The following is a 17,491-nucleotide window of genomic DNA, read 5'->3' on the forward strand; positions in this document are numbered from 1 at the left end:
TAGGGCAACTATCACTTGGCTGCTTATGTGGGTGCAAAGGTCACTAATATAACAATGTTTATTATACATGTCCGTGTCATGTATTGTAAGTTACTGGTTACTTTTTTGTTTATGTACTTTGTAAGGCACTGTGGAACACTTGTGGCGCCATATAAATAAATAAATGATAATGTGTACTGTGCATGCGCATCATGTGTACTGTGCATGCGCATCCTGTGTACCATGCATGCGCATCATGTGTACTGTGCATGTGCAGGCCTCCTGCAAGTTTGCTCACTGTGTTTCGAAGCCACAGCCTGATTGACAGGCTGCAGCCGTTTAGAGGTGGGGAGGTGGTGGTGCATTCCCACTTTCTGGGAGTGCCGAGGCCAGGGTCTGCAGTTGGCCTCAGCTACGCAGGTAAGACGATCATTCTAAGTAGCTTTTGGTTTTTTAGATGGCCGATATTGCAACCATAGCGACCAATGCTCGCGATGGTGATCCGATGTTGCGTCTTTGCGGCACTCAGATCTTTGGTGCAGTCTTGAGGCATCTTGTCTCCTAAGACGCCTCCTGCTGCATTAGCATATTTTCACATTGTGCAACAGCAAAATGAACTGTGGGCCTGATTCAGACCCGGACGGTATCTGCAGTACGTTCGCAATTGTCGATGGTTGCTAATCTGCGCATGCGTATGCATCGCAGTGCACATGCGCGAACTACACTGTGCGATCACAGATCCCTCGCTCGCCCAGCAAAACCAGCCCAGCAGAGTGAGTGACAGGAGAGGCCGTTTGTGGGTGGTGAGAGGGGCAGTCCAGTAAAAACGGAGGGTTGGAGATGCGAATGCAGGCGTGCCCGAGTGTTTCAACGCCGTTTTAGAGGCGTGCATAATTAACAGGCAGCGTCATAGTACATGCCACCAGCCATTTTTTTCTTCTGTTTTCCTCGCAATGCTTGCGGTAAAAAAAAGCTACCACAAGCACTGCGTTCACATCCGATAGTGGTCGATGTACCAATGTTTTCATAAACTTCCAGGAGATGACGTGGGGCAGTGGGCGTCTCTGCATACGCTAAGGGAAGTCTGCATAAACAAAGTGAACGCTCGTACAGGTACGATGGGCGTGCTTATGCCTTGGCGAGCGATCGCTCCCTGTCACGTCACTTTCAAATATTTGCATACACATCATGCGAGCGTACGCTCATAGCGACCTGGGTCTGAATCAGGCCCTGTGTCCATCTCTGAATCAGGCTTTCCCATGCTAGGTACCTTCATAGCTTAGAGGACTGTTCCCCAGCAATACTGTACCAGTTCCTCTTCTTTGGTAGATTTACCATGCCAGTGTTTAGCTCCTTTTGCCCAATTAGCACCAGTTTGTCACCCAAAGATGCCTTATGTGCTACCTGCGGGTAAACAACTGGGAAGACAAAATAATACCATTATTTTATATAAAAAATAGATTTTTCTGTATTAATAGAATACTCAGGAGCATGATACAACAAAAGCCAGGAGACTATGGGGTCGATTTAGTAAAGCTTATAAAACAGTGGAGGTTGTCCATAGCAACCAATCAGATTTTGTCTATCATTTCCTAGGATTCAATATAGAAATGATATTCAGAATCTGATTGGTTGCTATGGGTAACACCTCCAGTTTTCATGTTTAGAAGCATTTGTAAATGTACTCTTACAACTCAAACTTAACCTAAAGGGCTACAGTTTCCATCTTCTCTGAAGCCCTGATTGGCCACCAACCCACACTGTATTCACTCCTCTGCCAGCGGGGCAGGAACCAAGCTCAACATGCTCTGCTTTTGGAATTAATAAAGTCCATATAAACTTTGTTAATCCCGTAGATGAGATCCTGGACCAATTAGCATTGTTCTGAACTAGGAGAGAAAGAAGCAACAAATGCTCTTTATGTAGACCGAAAGTGTCAGCCGCTACCATAAAATCAGTGTACCCTACCTGGTAGCATTAAAGAAGAAGTAATACAATACTGTACACCGTCACAATATAATGCAGCACATGGCAATAATGTTAATGTAAGGGGATGCCAAGTCAAATTAACCTTTACTTATTACATGCCTGGAATCCTGATCTCGCCAGCGCACCACATTCTCATAAAATAATGTCTTGCACATTAAGATTGCTTAAAACTAATACAGGTTATCTGTACAAATTATCAATTATAAAAAATGTGATTCCGGATGTGGAATGCCATTTTATTGAATTATTCTGGTAATCTTAATGTTCTCTGATATGTTTTTCTGTTACAGGATCTTAGACCATTCACAGCTCATTATAGTGACATTACAAGTCCACATGATAACTATATACAACCACGTATGGGACTTCCTAAAGTGACAAATCTATCTAATTATAGTGACGGTAAGCACTCTCTCTACAAATCACTTTCAACGTGGCTTTGTGGTATAAAAGTAAATCTGTAAGAACTAAAGACAGTTTTAATTATAATAACATTTTGTAAATGTCACAATTTCTAGCATTTTTGTAGTATATACATTTTAATGGGGAGATTAAATTAGCTATGACGTTTTGTTGGATTACCCACTATGTGCACAGTTTCACATTGTTTGAAGATCAAACTGAACCTCGTACTTAACTCAATCTCCCCATAAGGTCTAATTTCTGGATTATCTATTATTATAAATTAGAGCCTGATCTAAATTAGGTCATCATGCACATTTGCATGATGATCTACTGTAATCGCTGTAGTGGCACATGCACATCCCTTTCTTTCCCCCCAATATACGTTGTCTTTGTTTGAGGGCGTCAGGCGCACAAATAGGGGGGGTTTCTGAGTACCCAGAAACCCCCCCTGATGGACCAAAATTGTTTTATAGAGACGGATAACATCGGCTGCCGGCACAGGCTATTCCTATGTATGTCTGTGCCGGCTGCCGCGGTTCCTGGATTTGCGTTCCACTGTGGAACGCAAATGGGAAGCTGTCATCTGCTCAGGCAAGTGGGCCTTTCAGAGTGCCAGCCCGTTAGCCAAGAGCATCGGTGGCAGAGTCAGTGTGTGGAGCTTGTGCTCCTACCAGGGAACCACTGCGGGTGCAGTGCAGCACTGTTAGCAGGGGTGGTCTGTTTGCGCACAAGACCACCCCTTAGCTGTGTGGGGCCGAGCAGCTGGCAACATCGACCTCGTTCGGGAGCCGGACTCAGGAGCGGGCCACCCACAGTGATCAAATAGCGCCTCAGCTCCCCTTCCCAGGGGTCCAGCGCGGTCTGCCCACTGCCAACTCAGCACAGTGATCCTGGACCCTGGGGCAGCTGCACTGGAACAGCATGAGCCGGAACTCTATATTTAAAGGTAAGAAGTCCGGGGGTCCTATTTTCGCCTATATCACTGACTATCCAGCTGTGATGTGACTACAAGTCCCAGCACACTTTGTCAACTGGATGTGCTGGGACTTGTAGTGCCATGACAGCTAGAAAGGCCTTGAAAAGACAAGTGATATGTGTGTAGGTATGTGTGTGTTGTGTGTCCCTATCCTCATCTTCCCTGTAACTCACCCTCTTTGTCCCTGCCCTCACTCTCTCACTGTAACTCTCCCTGTAACTATCCCTCATTTTCCTTGCCTTCACCCTCCCTGAATATATGGCACCCCCCACCCCCCTTCCCTTAAAAATCCTTCATTTGCCACTGGGCGTGCTTGTTGAAATCACCATTTAAAGAAGTCGGGGCATTCCGAAGAAGGTGATTCAGACCATGCTTTGGGCTCGTAAGCTGGTCACCTCAGTGCATTACCATAGGATTTGGAAATCCTTTGTGTCATGATGTGAGTTGTGTGGTTCCACCACTTCCTCTTTCCATTTATCTAGCCTCCTTCTTTTTATGCAAAGAGGCATGGTTTCGAGGCTTCGGTTGGGTTCCCTTAAGCTGCAGATTTCTGCATTATCTGTTTTCTTTCAGCGTCGGCTGGCGCTGCTTCCCGAGGTTCAGACATTTCTCCAGGGAGTTCTTTGTGTATAACCTCCCTTTGTTCCACCTACATCCCCATGGGATCTTAACCTTGTTCTTTCTTTTCTTCAGTCCATGCTCTTTGAACCTTTGGCTGACATTGAATTGAAATACCTTACCTGGAAACTGATTTTGTTGTTGGCGCTTGCTTCTGCTAGGAGAGTTTCGGAATAGGTTTCCCTACTTGGTTTTTCATGAAGACCAAGCTGTACTACGTACCTGCTCGTCCTTCTTACCTAAAGTGGTGTCGGCTTTTCACATAAATCAACTTATTATGGTTCCGGCATTGAAGGATTCGTCGGGTGCCTCTGACCCTCTGAATGTTGGTGCAGGTTCTACGCGGGGTATCTCGCACTGAGGGGATCCGCAAGACTGATGCTCTTTTTGTCCTTTATGATGTGGCCAAGCAGGGTTGACCGGCATCCAAGCAGACTTTAGCGAGATGGATCCGACTGACTATCTGTCAGGCTTATTTGGCTAATTCCCCTAGTGTATGAAGGAACAAACAGGATTTTGGTACTTACCGGTAAATCTGTTTCTCTGATTCCACAGGGGACACTGGGCGCCCTCCCAGCGCTGTTTTCCTGTTGTGTTAACAGTTTCCTGTTGTGGTTGTTTTCTTCTGCATTCCTTGCTACAGTGTGTCTATACCCAGTGTTGTAACTGCAGTGTCTCTTGTGGAATCGGAGAAACAGATTTACCGGTAAGTACCAAAATCCTGTTTTTCTGATGCCGTAGTGACGTCACACATTCTTAGTGAATGGTCAGGCTGCTGTATATGGCTCTCAGGAATGTCACTCTCCACAGTGTGTAGATGAAATGTACTATTTACAGTGTAAATGTTGTATAGTGTAAAGGTAGAATTGAGAACTTATCTTTTTACTTTTTTTGTAAACAGAAAGATGTCTGACCTCATACAGATCTTCTGCTGAGGAATACGTAAGTCTTTGTTCTGACGCTCTTGCCTTATTTAATATCATATGCTTGAAAGTTCACTGATATTCTATTTTCAGTTCTTGACTTTGTTTATCTTGTTTATCGTTTCTTTGCTTATTGATATTTTCTGGTTTTCTGACTACATAGAAGGAAAGCATAATACCTACAGTAGGTGCGCATCAAGTACAAAACTTACAGTAAAATAAATTGTATGATCTTGTATTAAATTTAACATAATGAAAAATGTAACTTGAATAATTAGGAACAGCATAACATTTCTATTTTATAAATAGTGAAGTCTCTTACACTATATACTTTTAACTGCTTTATAGAGGTCTCTCTCAGGGGGTACTTTGCTATTCTGTATTCTTCTTTTTTAACTGTTTCGTTATGTTTGCGTTTTGCTGGATCTGCTTTCTACATTCTAATATGCTCAGAACACCATAATCACAAATTTTTTTCTCTAAGAGCTAAGGTATGGGCAGGGGTGCAGACTGAGGTTACCCAGTACATGCCGCGTCCAATAAACTAGTTCAACAGTAAATTAATCAACAGTCAGTGTAATGGAGGGCATGCACTGAGATACAATGCAGTGAAGACTGTTGCAGTGAATTAAATGTTAGTGTGGGAGATGGTTAGAAATTTGTGAAAAGTTTGTAGATAAAAACATATTTGATTGGGAAATGAAAAAATAGTTAAATATTCTTTGTTTTGAAGGTGTTACCATATTGCAGCAAATTAAAAGGATGACTAAATAGATGTAATTGAATAGATATAAATTATTGAATAAAATGAAAAAATAAAAAATATTATGCAATATGTGAAGAAAATCAGTGAGAATAATGAATATATAAATGTATGCAGCTACACTAATAGTGCATTACTGGGGGGGCGTGGCTTGGTTCTGGTCGGAGCGAGCAGCTGGTTGCATGAGCTCCTGCTGAACATCCGTGTTTTATCCGGTTCCCCTGGTGTTATTGGGCTGAAACTTGAACCACAGGTGCATTACATATCACGCACTTCTGGTGGTAGTTTTGTTCCCCTGCGTGCCTGCTAATTATACTTGCCGGCTCTGAAGCTGGCCTAGCTGAGGTCCCGGCAGTGTCTCTGTTTGCGCTGTTCCCGGCACTCCTGTGCTGTCTGGTCTGTGGCGGTCCTCACTGTCTGGTGTTTGATGTGTGTGATCCGAAGGTCGTGGCTGCGGGTGGATGCACTGGCTCCCTACTGATGTACCAAGCTGTCAGTCTGTCCTGCGGCCATTTTAGGTGAGGAGGCTGTTTACAGTCCCTGCCCTGTTTCACTAAGGTTTCTGGATCCTGAGTACATGTGGAGGGGCAGATTCAAGGCAAGATTGCCCACACTGTAATCCTTGGTCATATAATTCTTGTTTGGGCCCCACCCCAGCCTCCCTTACATAGCTACTATACCCAGTCCTTGCTGATTTTCTGCTATCATCACACCTGTACAAAACAAACATGGATGCCTCTCTACAACAGACCCTAGAAGCTATCAATGCCTCTGCTCAGAGACTTATCAGCAAAGTTGGGAATTTACAAATTAATATTCTTGCTTCCTGCTGTATCCCTTGGCAACCCCGGGAGGAGACTGAGATGTCTGAATCTCCATTTTTTGTTCCTGCAGTTCACACTTCATTTGAGGAAAATCGGTTCATGTATTTCTCCTTCCATATGTCTGTGGTTCTATCTGCATTAGCCAAGTTCAGATGTTTAGCCCCCTGTGAGGTCGGGCCGTGGCTCCAGGACTTGCTGCTGTTATATTTTATATACTTCCCTGTCGGTTTTCGGGCATGCTGGAATGGGACTGCTCATTATGGTGCATTTTTACAGGGGGCCGAAGCTTGGCCGGACTGATCTGCATCAATATATTATTTTGCCTTACCAGCAGTGGCGTAACTAGGGTATTTGGAACCCAGGGCAAATGTAAAAATGGAGCCCCCCCCCATGTGTGAGACAAAAAAATGGACGTGGTCAATTAAAAATGGGGCGTGTAAACATGACACACCCCTTTATCGTCACTCTGAACATTCCTTTCCACATGCACCTTAACCCCAGTAGTGTCCCTTATACAGTACCCCCAGTATGCAATGTCCCCAGTTGTGGCCCCTCTTATGCAGGCCCATAGTAGTGCCCCTTGTACAGTACCCCCAGTAGTGGTCCCCCTTATGCAGCCCTCAATTAGTTCCCCTTATACAGTACCACCAGTATGCAATGCCCCCAGTAGTGGTCCCCCTTATGCAGCCCCTCATTAGTTCCCCTTATTCAGTACCCCAGTAGTGGTCTCCCTTATGCAGTGCCCCCCCTATGAAGTGCCTCAGTAGTGGTCCCTCTTATGCAGGCCCCCAGCAGTGATCCCCCCTATACAGTGCCCCCTGTAGTTTTCCCCCTAATGCAGTGCCCCTAATAGTAAGCCCATAATAGAGTGCCCCCAGCAGTAGCCCCCCCCCATGCAGTTCCCCCAGTAGTGGTCCCCTTTATGCAGACCCTCAGTAGTGATCCCCACATCTAGTGCCCTCATACAGTGCCCCCCTGTGGTTTTCCTCTCTATTTAGTGCCCCCAGTAGTAGTAAGCCCCTTATATAGTGCCCCCAGTAGTAGTTCCCCCCCCAATAGTAGTCCCCAGTAGAGGTTCCCCCTCCCGATGCAGTGTCCCCAATAGTAGTCCCCCCCCCAGTTGTAGTCCCCAGTAGTAGTCCCCCCCAGTAATGGTGCCCCTGTAGTGGTTCCCCCCAGTAATGGTGCCCCCAGTAAAAAAATAAAAAAAAATACACTTACCTGAATCCACGCTCCTGCTCCAGCCACTGCTCCCCGCGCCGCACGTCAGTCCTCCCGGGCTGGCGCGTTCTGTATTATGGGAGAGACATCATGACGTCATGACGTTTCTCCCATTACTGCAGGAGCCGGAAGGGATACAGCTCTTGCACTGGGAGCTCAGCAGTCAATGAGAGTCTGTCTGACTCTCATTGGCTGCTGGTTAACACACACCACCGCGCGGCGGTGATATGTGTGCAGCAGCAGCCAATGAGAGTCTGTCTGACTCTTATTGGCTGCTGATTTAACAAACACATCGCTGCCGCACTGGCGGTGATGTGTGTGTTACTGCACAGCCTGAGACCGCCCGCCTCCCACCCTTGGGTAAGCACTCAGGGGGAGGGAGGGTTTCGGCTGTGCACCAAAGGACCGGCGCTGGACACAGGGAAGCCTAGCGCCGGTCCTTTGTAAATGTGTAGCGCTGACCGCACACACTGCGGTCGGCGCTACACTGCCTAACTAGGGCGGGTCGGTACCGTGGCCGGCGGCGCCCCCCCCCGCGCGCGCCACCGGCTCGACCCCCCTTAGTTACGCCACTGCTTACTACTTGTTATATGCAAGTTGTTAGTAAGATATGACCTGCCATAGTATATTTGAAGATTCTTCTGTAATTGCCTAGTACTTTTTAGTATTTTATATATTTTTTTTTATCACATATTTGTATGTCATTTAATATAATTTGTGATTATTATATTTTGTTTGGTTATATGTTTGTTATATGAGACTCCTGCTATATCTAGATATTTTGTTTTATATATATTTTGTTGCGGCTATTTCTAAGCTTCTGTCTATTTTATGGGATTACCCTGCTTTCCTGGTAAAGGTAGTTTCCCTGTTAAAGTACCTTAGCTATACGTAATCTGTTTTTAGCCTATTATATTTCAGTATTTCTGTATATATTTCTAGTCATTTTACAGAAACGCGGGAAAGTAGTTTATGGGAGGAGCCGGCTGCCTGCTTCATCCTGAATATGGCCATTTTTGTATTTTTGCCCCAGTCAGTTATCCGGATATCTATCCTGTCAATCGGGGGGGGGGGGGGGGGGGGACTGTTAGTAGTAGGTTAGTTTAGTTAGGGGGGAGGGAATTGCGGGATCCAGGTATACCTGAGTTGGGGATAGGCTATACAGGATGGGGGGTTATAGGGTAGCTTTGCTTTGGGTGTATTTTGTATTTGTTTAGTTAATATTTTTATTATTTTTGCGGGTGTGGTCACTCTTATGGTGGGACATTTGTATAGGATTTACTTGTTTTTTTTATGCACTTCCTATGCTTGTTGTTTTTGTTTTCCAGCTCTTGTTTCGGGAACCCGAATGGTGCCTTCGGGTACTCGTTATGTTTTCTTTTTTTTTTTTTCATATACAGTATTACCTGAGACATGTATGTATAACATGTATGTATATCCTAAATAATATGACCAAATTTTATACTTTGCTTTGTCTGTATGTATATGTCACAAAATTTCCTTTCATATTTGCGCATTTGCTTTTATTATAATTACTATTTTTTTATTGGGTGTATTTTCAAAACTTTAATTAAAAACTACTTGATTTAAAAAAAAAAATAGTGCATTACATCGGGGGCAAATTCAGGATTTCTAGAAGGAGGTTTCCAAATGGTTGATTTAAGAGTGAGTGTGGTCAGCCCATGAAGAGCGCATAATTAGCACTTAACAAGCTGTGCAGTATATATAATACTTCAGATACTGTACATACAGGACCAGCGATCACAGTCCTTAGATTCCATAATGCAAGTCCTCTGCAGTGCATTGAAGCAAGATCGGGAGTCTAAAGCTGGCCACACACTAGACCAACTCTCATCCAACCAGCCAACTAGTTGATTGGTTGGAATGAAAATCTGGTAACGTATGGGAGTATATGATGATCAGCAATTTGCTCCTAAATGCCAGAAAACAGATGAAAATGGTAGTTCAGACAATTTTGTTAAATGTTTGAGCTAAACAATTTGTTCAAACAGTTTTTAGTCCATTTTCTGGCATTTGGGAGCAAATTGCTGATTGTCATTTAGTTTCATCCCTTACCAGATTTTCATTCCAACCAATCAACTAGTTGGATGGTTGGATGTAAGTTGGTCTAGTGTGTGGCCAGCTTAAGGGAGCTACAAAAGAACCCAGCACTATCCCTGGAAACCAATGTACACTGGATAGTGTATGAAATATTCCTAATTAACTCTATAGATGGTCTATAGTCGTGATTCCCAAACTCAGTCCTCATGGATGCCTCAAGGCCCCCATACATCAGCAATTGATTGCAGCAATCTTGCAATTGATTGTGTATAAAAATCTTTCCCTTTTTCAATCAATTGCAGATTGCAGAATTGCTACAATCGATTGAAAAAGGAAAATATTTTTATACACAATCGATTGCAAATTGCACGATTGCTGCAATCAATTGCTGATGTATGGGGGCCTTAACAGTGCAGATTTCCCAGTGGCGTGCTGGGCCGGGGGGCAGGGTGCCATGTGCCCCCCGGGCCGCAGCGTCATGCGGGCCGCGGGCCGGTGCAGTCTTTGTCACTGTGACACAGAGTGCTCCGTGTCCGGTCAGCGCTACACAGCACAAACACACAGCCGCCAGAGCTGACAGCTGTGTGTTTGCTGTAATCAGCAGCCGCTGAGAGTCTGTCAGACTCTCATCGGCTGCTGCTGCTTCCACTGCGGGAGCCATCTTAAGGCGACGTCTCTCCCATAATGCAAAGCGGCCAGAGGAGCCGGTGGAAACGTCGGGACCAGGAGCGGGAGTTTCAGGTAAGTGTTTTTTTTTTTTTTTTCTATAAAGTCTCTCTCTACTAGGGGGGGGGGCTACTGGGGTCACTACCAGGGGGGGGATTACTATGGGGGCACTACCAGGGGGGGATTTCTATGGTGGCACTACCAGGGGGGGATTACTACTGGGGGCACTACAAGGGGGGGACTACTACTACTGGGGGAACTACAAAGGGGGACTACTACTACTGGGGGCACTACCAGGGGGGGGGATTACTATGGGGGCACTACCAGGGGGGGGATTTCTATGGTGGCACTACCAGGGGGGGATTACTACTGGGGGCACTACCAGGGGGGTGGATTACTACTGGGGGCACTACAAGGGGGGGACTACTACTACTGGGAGAACTACAAAGGGGGACTACTACTACTGGGGGCACTACAAGGGGGGATACTACTGGGGGCACTACAAGGGGAGGGGACTACTACTAGGGGCACTGCATAGGGGGGAGGGGACTACTACTAGGAGCACTACATAGGGGGAGTGGACTACCACTGGGGGCACTGCGAGGGACCACTGCAGGGGGCTCTATATAAAGGGCAATACTGGGGGTACTGCATAAGGGGGAGACTACAACTGGGGCCACTATTTAAGGGACATTGCATAAGGGTTACCACTATTGGGGGCACTGCATGGGGGGGTGGACTGCTACTGGGGGCACTGCATAGGGGGTACCACTATTGGGGGCACTATATAAGGGGCTTACTACTGGGGGCACAAGGGGCACTGAACAGGGGGTCCACTACTGGGGGCACAAGGGGCACTGCATAGGGGGGGATCACTACTGGGGGCACTACTGGAGGCCTGTATAAGGGTGTTCTCTCCTGTGGCACACGGGGGCACTGCATATGGGCACTACGACAGGGGGCTGCCCCTAATCTTTATTTTTACCTTACATTAATCCCATATGGACCCGCCTCCTCCCTGAAACACTTGGGGGGCGGCGCCGTAGCACGCACGTTCTTCGGGCACCCTGGCTACACGCTACTCCTCTGCCAGGGCCGCCTGCATGCATTTGCCCCCCAGGCTAAAAGTTGCCAGCCAGCCCCTGAGGTTTCCCAGATACATTTTAATAGATCCACAGATGGTGCTAATTATTTCAATTGTGATACGGAGGAGACCTGTAAAACATGCAGTGTTAAGCTGGCCACACATCTAAAGATTATCTGTCCAAGCAGCCAACTAGTTGATTGGTTGGAATGAAAACCTGGTAACGTATGGAAGTAAATGATGATCAGCAATTTGCTCCTAAATGCCAGAAAGATGAAAATGGTCGTCAGACAAGTTTGTAAAATGTTTGATCTAAACAATTTGTTCAAACAACAGTTTTTGTACATTTTCCGGCCTTTGGGAGCAAATTGCTGATTGTCATTTGCTTTCATACCTTACCGGATTTTCATTCCAACCAATCAACAGCTTTAGGGTTCACTGGAGACCAGGTTTGGGAAATACTGGTCTATTGCAGTGGTTCTCAAACTCTGTCCTCAGGACGCCACACAGGTCACCTTTTCCAGGTCACCTAGCAGGTGCACAGGTGTATTCATTACTCATCGACACATTTTAAAAGATCCAAAGGTGGAGCTAATTATTTCACTTATGATCCTGTGAGGAGACCTGGAAAACATGCACCATTTGGGGTCCTGAGGACCGAGTTTGAGAACCTGTGGTCTATAGTATAGGCCAAAGGTTCCCAAACGTGGTTCTCTAGGCTCCCCAACAGTTCAGGTGTTAGAGATAGCCATGGTTGAGCACAGGTGGTTAAATCAAATTGACTGAGGGACTAATTAAGTCACCTGTGCTCAACCATGGATATCTCTAAAACCTGGACTGTTGGGGAGCCTTGAAGACCACATTTGGGAACCTCTGGTATAGGCTGTAGGAGGGAAAATCTAAAAAAAAACCTTTCTGTATCAAACATATTTATCTCATATAAATAACACAAGTGGTCAGGAAAAGGTTAACTATTCCATATTAAATATACAAACATAGTATAACCCAGAGGTTTCCAAACTCTGACATTACAGTACACATGTTAAGGATAGCCATGCTTGAGCACAGGTGACTTAATTAGTATGTCAGTCAATTTGATTTAACCATCTGGACTCAAGCATAGATATCTTTAAATACTGGACTGTAATGGTGGAGTTTGGGAACCTCTGATATAACCAATAGGAGACAGAACTGAGCTTTCTAGGCACAGTCTCCCACCTTATGATAAGATGCCTGTATCTTCCTGCTGATAACAGCTCTCTTAGGGTGGGTACACACCTAAACGACTGATAATCGTGCCGATGTTCAGGGCGATTTGTCTTCACCCTGGACATCGCATGATTACCGGTACACACTTAAATGATGTAAATAAACGGAACAATCACTGTTCCGTCCTTCATTAACTTTTACAGGCTCACATGCGATATCGTGTAATTGACTGTGAAGCACAGCCAATTACGAGCACATTGGAACGAGCAAATTGGAATACACACTGCACGATATGCCCGATTTGTCGTTCCGATTTGGCTAAATCGGCCAAATAGGGCCGATATTGTACAGGTGTGTATGCACCCTTAGGCATGCGAGCACTCAGAGCCACACACACAGCACACTTCCTTCACTTATACTTAGGCTTGCCAGATCAGGGAATGGTTCAATGGGTCTACACTGTCTAGATAGACAGTGTTTAGGTAGACAATGGAAGATAAGACAGGCAATAGATAGACAGGGACTGAAGGTCGACAGGGTCTGAAGGTCGACACACTAAAGGTCAACTGGTAACAAGGTCGACAGGTACTAAAGTTCGACAGGCAGAAGGTCGACAGGCAATAGGCCGACAGGTACTAAAGGTTGACAGGCAATAGGTCGACAGGGACTGAAGGTCGACAGGGTCAGAAGGTTGACACTAAAGGTCAACTGGTAACAAGGTCGACAGGTATGAAGGTCGATAGGCAGTAGGTCGACACTCATATAGTCAAATGGTAGACAAATTTTTATTTATTTTTATGTAAGGGTTAGTGTCAGGGTTAGGCACTTACTCCGATGGGTCGACTAGTAACAAGGTCGACAGGTATGAAGGTAGACAGGCAGTAGGCTGACACTCATATAGTCAAATGGTCAACACTTCTTTTTTTTTTTGTTAGGGTTAGTGTCAGGGTTAGGGTTAGGCACTTACCCCGATGGTTAGGGTTAGGCACTTCCCCCGACGGTTAGGGGTTAGGCACTTACCACGACGGTTAGGGTTAGGCACTTCGGGTTAGGCACCAAGAGGAGGATTAGGAATAAAGATTGGGGAAAAAAAAACATGTGTCGACCATTTGCATGCCCACTATATGAGTGGCGACCATTTTCATGTCGACTAAGTGGTGGCAATTTTCATGTCGACTAAGTGTCGACATGCGTCAACCTTTTTCATGTCGCCATGTGTCGACCATTTGAGTGCCGACCATTTAAGTGCCATGTGTCGACCATTGGAGTGTCGACACGTGTAGACCATTTTGAGTGTCGACATATGCCGGTCATTTTCATGTTGCCTATTATGAGTGTCGTCATGCGTCGACCATTGGAGTGTCGCCATGTGTCGACCATTTGAGTGCCATCTATTTTGAGTGGCGGCGTGTCAACCATTTGAGCGCCGACATGTGTCGGTCATTTTCATGTTGACGATTTGAGTATCGACCATTCGTGCGTCGACCATTTGCACATCGACTAAATGAGTGTCGACTTAATGACCCTGTCGACCTTCAGTCCCTGTCAACCTTATGCATGATGACCTTCATACCTGTCGACCATGTTACCAGTCGACCTTTAGTTTGTCGACCTTCAGACCCTGTTGACCTATTGCCTGTCGACCTATTGCCTGTCGACCTTCAGTCACTGTCGACCTATTGCCTGTCGACCTTCAGTCCCTGTCAACCTATTGCCTGTCAACCTTCAGTACCTGTCGACCTTGTCACCCGTCGACCTTTAGTGTGTCGACCTTCAGACCCTGTCGACCTTCAGTCCCTGTCTATCTATTGCCTGTCTATCTTCCATTGCCTGCCTAAACACTGTCTATCTAGACCAGTGGTTCTCAAACTCGGTCCTCAGGACCCCACACAGGTCACGTTTTCCAGGTTACCCAGCAGGTGCACAGGTGTAGTCATTACTCACTGACACATTTTAAAAGATCCACAGGTGGAGCTAATTATTTAATTTGTGATTCTTTGAGGACACATGGAAAACATGCACTATTTGGTGTCCTGGGGACCGAGTTTGAGAACCTGTGATCTAGACAATGTAGACCTAAAGACCGGATACCACCAGATCATCCCTTTAATTCAGGACACACATGAATTACACAGATTCTTTGGCTGGCTGACTTCAAGTGTCCATTTCACCTGGTTTTAATCAGCCACAGAACTTGTGTAATTCACGTTTCCCAAATGAAAAGCATGATCTGGCAAGCCTACTTATACTGCTTCTATACTTAAACTCCGGGTCTGACCCGGAGGTTGGAACAGGGTTCCAAACCTGATCAGCCCCAGAATTTAGCCGGCACCGACCCAGAATATTCCCGAGTCGGCGCCGTTCACACCTGAGCCAGGGGGTGCAGTTACCTGGCTTTTCTGCGTTGAAGTGGACGCTTGGAGATGACGTAATCTCCAAGTGCCACTGAAGCCGGCCAATTGGCAGGCATGTGGCACGATCCAGGTCATCGTGATCCAGATCGCACTGTTTACACTGCAGGGTTTCATGGGTTATTCCCGTGTTAAACCCTGCAAGTTACCTGGGTTGGATTGCTGGGTCACTCCACCCGGGAATCCAACCATTTCCCCTTTTACACCAAGGAGCTACCCGGGTTAACCCTGCAATAACCCGGATTTTAGCTCTGGTGTAAAAGGGTTATTATAGTGCATGTTGTGGCTGCAGCTCTAGTAAAATCATATTATATACTACTGCTATTGTGGTCTTGATTCCAGTCGCTGTTCAGGCCAGAGGGTAGGAGGAGTTTCCGGGCATCTGGAAATAACCCTTGCATTTGCCTATGATGACCTTGACTGGGATCGGTATGAATGACCACCGGACCTATGTCCAGCGGTTCAAATCCCGATGCCGGAAGACAGGCAGCAGTGAAGATCCCGATATATATATATATATATGTGTATGTATGTTCAGGGTGTGCAGTCTAAGGCCCATTTTCTATACTAACCCTAACCCCCCTTTCTACTAGCCTAACCCTAACCATCACAGGGGTGCCTAACCCTAAGTCCCCCCGGGAGCCCCTAACCTACCCCCCCCCCCCGCGGCTGTCTGCGCCCGCCGCCTGGCTTACCTTCGTTCGGTATGCCGGACGTCGGGCTCCCGGCGTAGGGATTTTGACGCCTATCATTAGTCCCCTGTCGAGATTGCACAGTCGGAAGCCGGTGGTCGGCATTTCAACCGTCGGCTTCCAGACTACATACCCCATGATCCAAGTGCTCCTGGCTGGTTGTTAAGATTGTCCCCTATTGAGACTATCCCGGTGCTGGTGTTTTACACTGTATTTTGGCGGAATTGGTATGATTTACCGCCGGACGGCGGTTCAAATCCCGACAGCGGCTGCCCGACATGAGTGAAAATCCCGATCGTCTTTAGCTAAGTATTTACTAACCTAACCTCCCCCCTAACCCTAACCCTCCTTAGGGGTGCCTAACCCTAACCTTCCCCCCCAGTGCTTAACCCTAATCCCCCCTCTAAGTGCCTAAACCTAACCCCCCCTTTCCCGCCGCCTAAACCTAAGTCCCCCACGGGGGTGCCTAACCCTCCCTCCCCCTAGCCTAACCCTAACCTCCCGGGTGGGTGCCTAACCCTAAGTCCCCCACGGGGGTGCCTAACCCTCCCTCCCCCTAGCCTAACCCTATCCTCCCGGGGGGGTGCCTAACCCTAAATCCCCCCCGGGAGCCCTAAACCTAACCCTCCCCCCCACACGGCTATCCGAAGCGGCGCCCGGCATCACTTCGATCGGGATGCCGGGCGCCGGTCTTCCAGCGTCGGTAAAATGGCTGGCGTCTAGATGTAGACGCCGGTCATTTAACCCTTGCCGGGATAAAGCAGTCGGGAAACCTGCCATCGGGATTACTTCTGCCGGCTTCCCGACTGCATACCATTTTGGCTTCTGATTATTTCATGACCCATGTTGTGTTCATTGGAGAGACCGCATTACAAAGCAAAGCATCTTTATTATATTATACATTTCTATGTAAATACTACTTCTGACCACAAGAGGTCACTAAAGACTGGTTTAAAAATTGTATTTATGTTGCCTTCTCTCCATTCTAGTTGTGCCATAATTGTGGAAGTAACTGTGGGCCTGATTCAGATATGTACGCAGTGTCGATGTTGGACACAGTGGAGCAATGTTGTTGCTACTGTGCATGCTCCAAAGCCGCTCTGTGCGCTCGCAATGATTGGTTAGCAACAATGGTCGCAAAGAGGAATTATTCGTGAAGTGAGTGACAGATAGTCAGCGTTTGAGGGAGGTAACGGGGTGGCTACAAATATGCAGTCGTGTCAAGGCCGTTTTCTGGTGAGAACCGATATGCAACCAATGTATCCGCTTTTGTACATAAGCGGTGGATATGAGGCGCCGGAGGTTGGAGCCTCTGGGCCTGATTCAGACCCACTCGCGAGCGCTGAGCGCTCGCAAGCGGGTCGATGGTGCCCAAGTGCGCATGCGCGAGACCCGAATAACGACGGACAAGCCGTCGTTAAGGGTCACGCACCAAAGGGGGCGTGCTGTCGATGGTGATTGTCAGCACGCCCCCTTTGGTGGGCGTGCCGGGGGCGTGGCTGCCCAGACGGAGGCGTTTCCATGGGAACGCCTACCGTCTGGGTCCGGCCCCACAGACATCACTAGTGATGTCAGTGGGAGTGCTTTTGGCTCTGATAGAGCCAAAAGCACTCCAGAGCTTGCGGCAGCGAGACCCTAACGCAGGGTCTCGTCGCAAACCCAATGGTCGT

The 17,491-nt window shown here is 46.9% G+C and overlaps 1 protein-coding gene across 1 annotated transcript in view; it reads left to right on the forward strand.

The window, feature by feature from the left end:
- Positions 1–17,491, forward strand: part of LOC148532080 (tesmin-like) — a 190,888-nt gene that overhangs the window by 28,846 nt on the left and 144,551 nt on the right. The window contains exons 3-4 of the mRNA XM_088468382.1: positions 2,259–2,370; positions 4,869–4,909. Coding sequence (XP_088324508.1) covers positions 2,259–2,370; positions 4,869–4,909 — 153 coding nt within the window. The remainder of the gene's footprint in view (positions 1–2,258; positions 2,371–4,868; positions 4,910–17,491) is intronic.

Source organism: Taudactylus pleione, unplaced genomic scaffold (genome assembly GCF_031769625.1).
Source record: "Taudactylus pleione unplaced genomic scaffold, aTauple2 ptg000085l, whole genome shotgun sequence".
Taxonomy (NCBI): domain Eukaryota; kingdom Metazoa; phylum Chordata; class Amphibia; order Anura; family Myobatrachidae; genus Taudactylus; species Taudactylus pleione.